This window comes from Meleagris gallopavo, chromosome 4 (assembly GCF_905368555.1).
Source record: "Meleagris gallopavo chromosome 4, MGAL_WU_HG_1.1, whole genome shotgun sequence".
Classification (NCBI taxonomy): Eukaryota; Metazoa; Chordata; class Aves; order Galliformes; family Phasianidae; genus Meleagris; species Meleagris gallopavo.
In genome coordinates this window covers 39,951,494-39,957,843 of record NC_139407.1, presented here as the reverse complement: position 1 = coordinate 39,957,843, position 6,350 = coordinate 39,951,494, and the positions used below count along the sequence as shown (strand labels likewise).

At 49.4% G+C, this 6,350-nt stretch overlaps 1 protein-coding gene across 3 annotated transcripts; it reads left to right on the top strand.

Moving 5' to 3' along the window:
- The first annotated feature begins 1,748 nt into the window (after window positions 1-1,748).
- LAMTOR3 (late endosomal/lysosomal adaptor, MAPK and MTOR activator 3) lies at window positions 1,749-6,043 on the top strand. Of its 3 annotated transcripts, XM_085222966.1 has the most exons (7): window positions 1,801-1,907; window positions 2,103-2,150; window positions 2,276-2,310; window positions 2,515-2,573; window positions 3,402-3,535; window positions 4,476-4,539; window positions 5,213-6,043. In XM_085222966.1, exons 2-7 carry the CDS (start codon window positions 2,142-2,144, stop codon window positions 5,284-5,286), a joined length of 375 nt encoding a protein of 124 aa, XP_085079092.1. In that variant the 5' UTR covers window positions 1,801-1,907; window positions 2,103-2,141; the 3' UTR covers window positions 5,287-6,043. The 3 variants fall into 3 exon arrangements, with proteins under 3 accessions (XP_085079090.1, XP_085079091.1, XP_085079092.1); XM_085222964.1 differs by lacking the exon at window positions 2,276-2,310 and having other exon boundaries at window positions 1,749-1,907; XM_085222965.1 differs by lacking the exons at window positions 2,103-2,150; window positions 2,276-2,310 and having other exon boundaries at window positions 1,753-1,907.
- Window positions 6,044-6,350: the final 307 nt, after the last annotated feature.

The following is a 6,350-nucleotide window of genomic DNA, read 5'->3' as shown; positions in this document are numbered from 1 at the left end:
AATAAGTACTTATACCTTCTGATTAAGAAAAGTCTGAGCACGCAGACGATCTTTTAGTTCACAGAGGAAAAGGGATGCGTAGTGCATTTGTTAAATATTAGAACAGTGAAGTAAGTCAGAGTTGATAGATGTTCCTAGCAGAACCGCTTACAATATTCTGATAGATTATGTCTGCCCTGCAGCAGGGAAATGCATGGCGGCTGAGCTGCACGTTACATTGGTTAGATTGCTGTTGGTATCTCAGCAAACTGGGATAATGCAGCGCCTGTGTCCCATGGCAGTGTCAGCGTCCCACTGGTTTAGAAGTGAGACCTGAGTCGCTCGCTACATTTCATCAGATAATCTGTTTGTAATTGCCATTTGAAAGAAGAAAAGGAAACTTCGTATGTTTGTACTTTAGCAGATTTAACAGGTTGAAAACTTGCACACTTTGAAATATGCGGAATGGTGCTATTACTTTCAGTAGCATAAAGATGAATCTGCTCTAAATGTGGTCTGCAAACATTCTTTTAATATTTCCAGTGGGTGTATCTCTCCTTGTGATTGTTCCTTTTTTTCTCTGAAGCCTGAAGGTTCTTCTCTTCAGAAATGTCATTATCTTCCCTGGTTTTGTTAAATGAAATGTGCTGGAAAGTTCAGAGCACATTTTCCTAAGAGTGAGATGCTAATTGAAGAGTGTGGAGTCCCGGAATCTTTCAGCTGACCTTTTCTCAGAAGGTAACGTTCTCATTAAATTATAGAAGAGATTGGAAAGAAAAGGAGAAAATAAAACTGTGGTTTTGAGCAGCCTGACTAAAAATCCCTCAACTTCTCCAGCTGCTTAGGGTTAACTCCTTCCTTTCTTATTCACTTCTGACCCGTGTTTCATCCCGGATTTAAGACAGCGTGAGTTGATTTCTCCTATAAAAGGGCCAGCAGGGAAGTCCCACAAAAAGCAGAAATGTTTGCCTGTGCCATAACTGATGTGCCATAACGCAAAGGGGAGGTGATTTGCACCTGCTGAGATCCAGCAGCGGGATCTGTTCTCGTTCTGGAGCACCCTGGGGCACCAGCGAGTTCTGTGTGCCCTTCTGACCAGCGGTTCCAGTCTGTGTGCCCATCCCACCAGCGGTTCCCTGCAAGGTCTTCCCTCAGGCTGAAACAGTTTTTTTTTAAGCAGTCGTAATTATTTTCAAAGCTTCCAAGAAAAGGTAGAAAATTATCTTCATAGATATCTAACAGATGTATTGTAAAGGCGGTTATTATATATGTTTTTAATGTAATTTTATAGTGAGTGCTGTAAAAGGAGGGCAAGACTATGTTTTTAAAGGTTGTTTGCGTTTGGTCTCACCCCTCAACAGTTTCTATCCTTTCTTCTGTCAAACTGAGCGGAGGGGACGCGCAATGGTAAAGCCGAACGTTCCGGCGTACCAACTGCAGTTAACGCGCCGATTCCGGACGCTGTAAGTGAAACAGCCTCAGCCGGGCGTGCTCAGCCGGCTCAGCCACCGCCGCGCGGTGACGCTCGGCGCAGCGCCGCTCCTGCCGCCGGCACAGCCGTGCTGCCGCCGCATCCCTCGTGCAGCAGCGTGCCGTAACTGCGCGCGCCTCCGTGCTGCGCAGCGCCTTCCCGTCGCTGCTCTGCGAACCGGCCTCCGGAGCCCGGGCCGGGCCGGCAGCGCTACGGGAAGCAGCGGACCTCCCGCCCGCCGGCGGCGCTCACTCCCGGCCCCGAGCAGAGCCGCATCGGACCGCCGCCCTTCCGGCCCCGCCGCCGCCGCCCCGTAGCCGCGCATGCTCGGCGGCCGCCACCGGGACCAATCTGCCGCTCCGCGAGTGAGGACGCGCTTCCGAGTTCTGTCAGCTGACAGAGGCTTAAAGGGAAGTGCGGGCCGCGCGGACGGGAGCGCAGCGCGGGGCGCGGACAGGTAGCCGGGAGGGCGGCCGTGGCCGCGTCCCTGGGGGCGCGGAGGCGGTCTCGCCCCGGCCCCGCTCTCTTCCCGCGGCGGGGCGGGAGGAGACGGTTGGGCCGCGGGGCGGGAGCGCTCCTTCTGCTGCCTGTCCTCCTCCCCTCTCCTCTCTGTGGGCCGCCGCCGCTGACAGGACGCCCTCTTGTCCTGCAGGGCCGCCGAAGGGGCAGCAGCGCCGCGAAGCCTCAAGCCATGGCCGACGTAAGCGCGGTTCAGCCGGGCGGGGCGGTCGGGCGGGACCGGGGGCTGCGGGGGGCGCGAGGCGCTGCGGCCGCGCTCCGTCGGGCGGGGAGCGGATCGCGTCACGCCGTTGTCTATCCCCGCAGGACCTGAAGAGGTTCCTCTACAAGAAGCTGCCGAGGTAACGAGGAGCTCCATCCGCGCCTCCCCCTCCGCGTTGCGTGCGGCGCTCCCGCCCCGAGGCCGCCCTCCAGTGGCACCTCCGCCTCACTGCTTCCTCTTCTGTGCCTGTCCCTCGCGCGTCTGTTCTGGGGAGGGGAAAAGCGATAAATAAGTATGCTAGCAACTGTTCCGTTTGTAAATATTGTTTCCTTATTTTCTGCAGCGTCGAAGGTCTCCACGCTATTGTGGTGTCAGACAGAGACGGAGTGCCCGTCATCAAAGGTAATGGCAGCTGTGCTGCAGCCCTGGCCCGGCAGCAAGCGGGGAGTGTGCGGCAGCCTCCTGTGCCCAGTGCCACAACCGAGGGATTAAAGGAGGCTTTCACTTCAGTAGCTTCTCACTAAGTTGAGAAAACTGAGGCCCAGTGCCTCAGCGGTGTCCCCAGCAATCACAGGCTGCAGGAGCTTTCCTCTTTCGCACCATCGCTGTGCAGGGTAAGAGGGGTGTGGGGTCCTTTGCCCTCAGTTGTTGCAGGGCAGCAGCGACAGTTCCTCACACTGGGGCCCTGGCCGGGCCTGCTCAGAGTTGACTGCATCCGGCTTCCACATGTGCTGTGTAATTCTTCCTGTGTTTGGATACTGTGATTCTACCCTATCTCAGCAGTCCTCTTTTAGATATTTCTGCAGTGCAGGTAAGTGGTTTAAGAACAGAAGGATTCAGTGTTGCTATTTGGTGGGGTTTCTTAGTGTCCCAGAGTACTTGTGCATGTCCAGCTAGCTGCTTATCTCCATCTACCTCCCTTTGGGTGGCTATTTGCCAGCAGTCAGTTCCAAAAGTGATTCCACAATACCGTATGTGGGACATGAACTGAAAGTGCTGCCAGTACCAGCCGTTATGGATCTGGGAGCATGCTGTGCCATGGCCACAGGTCACTTGCAAGGCATTAAACAGTCTGCTGCCCTTGAAGATTGTACTTGTTGTGAAAGCATAGGTGATGTCTTATGTGTTCCTGACACCATGTCTGCTTTTTGCACAGCACTGAGTGAGATAAGGGTCTGTGATGCAGTCACAGATACCGTGTTAAAGAAAAAATGTCTTATTCTGTTCCAGTTGCCAATGATAACGCCCCTGAACATGCCCTGCGACCTGGCTTTCTGTCCACGTTTGCCCTTGCAACAGATCAGGGCAGTAAGTTGGGACTTTCCAAGAACAAAAGTATCATCTGCTATTACAACACATACCAGGTGAGTGACCACAGCCTGGGGCTGGAGCTCCTCATGTGTTACCCTGAGCGTAATGGGAGAGAGAACATGGTGTAAACTCTGCTAGATTTCCACTTGGCTCTTCTTTGTGCTTTGTTTCTCAATTAAAGCTGGCTAGGCTACACTCTTGCGCTTTATTGAACTCTCATATGTTTCTCAAAACTGAGAAGGCTGATGGGTTGAAGCTGGTCGAGTTTTCTGAGCCGCTGACAACCAAGCACCAGCAGGTGGTGCTGTTGATGTGGTCTTCAGAGTCTGCTGTGAAAGGTTTATGTTCTATTTGCAAAGGGTATTTGTTTATTACTGACACAGTTACGCAAGCACATGCAGCTCACTTAAAAGTTAATATTGCTGTAAGAAGGATTTCAAGGTAAGAAAACACTGAAATACCTACTTACAGTTCTTACAAACTGGATATTTTTGTCCTGAAATCTTTTGTTACCTACCAATTCTCTGCTCCTTCTCAAGCTCAAGTGGTCTTAAGAGCTTTTCATTTTGGCTGCAGTAAACCAGCATACTGCTTAGCCTGCAGTACCTTGTTTTGTTTCTAAAATAAATGGGTGAATTAATTAGTTTACATACAGGAGTAGGTTGCTTTGATTCTTGATGTTACTGGTTTACGTGCTTAAAGCTGAAGTTTCCTGTTAGAGGAAGAAGAAATACTGCTATATGCTGAAGCATATGTTAAAATAATAAGCCTGCCTACCCTCTTCTTATTTGTAGAAAGGAGCTTCCACAGAGTACACTGCAGCTCTTGATGCTGAGTTAGATGTTGGGTGAATAACACAACAGAACGCAAGAAGGAAGATGGCAGGCTTTCCAAATACAGCTTCCTGCACTGTGCTACCACTTGCTTAGCACATTTATCTGTGACATCCAACATGCGTTAGCTGCCGGGTAAACAGTGTTCTCTGTCTTGCAGGTGGTGCAGTTCAATCGCTTACCTTTGGTAGTGAGCTTCATTGCTAGCAGCAATGCTAATACTGGTACGTCTTCAGATGATTTTAAATGTTTGCAGTATTTTAAGCCCCGGATGTTTTAAATATTTGAAAGTAAATTACCAGTTTCTTCAAGGTGCATTAACTTTTCTCCCACTGTGAATTGTCAGAATATTGTGAAGAGAAGAGAGATGCATGGGTAAAGACCCACAGATTCTAGGTGACCTGCTGAGGTTATGATTTCATTAGAAACACCTCATTTCTATTGTATTTAACCTTATCTTTACTATGTGACGAGTGTTTACAGTGCAGGCAATGACTGCACAGCACAAACCAGCTGTCTGGTCTCTCCATCCGCTCCAAGTTGCGTTCTGCAGTAAGATGCGCAGTGTCATCTCAGTTCTGCAGAACAGGGCAGTCCTTCAGCAAGGCACCTGGGCTTGTGTGTGAGGGTTTTGGTGGTGGTTGCTGTGAGCCAAAGGGATTTAATTCTTGTACAGCCACTTGGCTGTGTATAAAGAGAGTTGTGCTGTACGGGGTGTACCTGTTGGGGCCTGAGTCTGCATGCTCTGTGCTTTAGAGTCCTGCCTGCTGAGAATGAGCGAGTGAAGGGAAATGTTTTGTGCTGTAGAAAACCATTCCTGTGACTGGAAGCTGCAGGTTTTGGAAAAGTGGTTCTCTGCTATGTTTGATGGATGTTCCATCTCTCGTCTCTTCCTAGGGCTGATCGTAAGTTTAGAGAAGGAGCTCACGCCCCTGTTTGAAGAGCTAAGGCAGGTTGTTGAAGTTTCTTAACCTGACGGTACAGTCGGAGTGCAGCATCCATCTGCAGCCCAATGGACAGGAAGACTCAATAATCCTCAGTCCAGTAACACGTCTCAGAAGATTTCACAGTTCCTTCGTACACTAAGTAAATTGTACATAGTATTGAATCTGAAATGATCTACGGGTGTGTTGTAGGCAGATGTTACTTTAGACCACGCTTCTTGTGTTGTGCAGTGTTGGAGACCACCAAATAGCTCCCATGGAGTTTGGCTCAGCCAACTTAGCCATATGAGCACAGTGCTCTTGGCTCAGCTGAGCAACCCACAGACCTTTTGCTTTACTGGGCACCAGGCATTCAGTGGAGTTTATCCTCAGGTTAGCTACTGCAGCTTACTGGATAACAGATGGATTGGTGTTACCAAAGATGTGGCTGAAGGAGCGTTGTGAGAGCCTGTTTGCTAGCAGTGATGTATCAGTACAATCAATCAGTATCCCATCCTGTTGGTGATGCTTCGGTCAAAGAATCTGATTAATCTGGGTGTTGGCTGCATCCTGCTTTCACTGAGAATGCTTTTTCTATGAAAGCTGTTGCTTTAGGGGTTTTCCTAATGCCCACAGGAAAGCACATGAATCATGTTTCACTTTGTGGGGTTTTTGTGTAACAGTTGTGAAGTTCTCATGCCTTGTAGTTTTTGTGTGGATTAATCATGGGTGACACTCAGCTCATTTACCCCTAGGTTTTCCTAAGTAAATAAATATAAATAAAATGTATTTTTAAATGACAGAACCTGGTCCACTCTTCTGTTGCACTGCAATATAGTACCATTTCTGTGCAGAGAATGGGTTTCTTAATCACTTGTAAGCTTACAGGCTGGCAGCTACCCAGTGTGCATCTCAATGGGGTTGAGTGGATGTTGCATCCTGTGTCAATATGTAGATGGAAAAGTTAGTAGCTGACTGGCTTCCTATTTATAAGATCACAGGGGTTCCAGCCCATGCCCTCTGCATCACCTTTTTTCTCCCTCAGTCTCTCTGTGCCACTAGTGCATATAGTCAAATCTAAGACTGTTGGTGTAATGGAGCTTTCTTAGCAA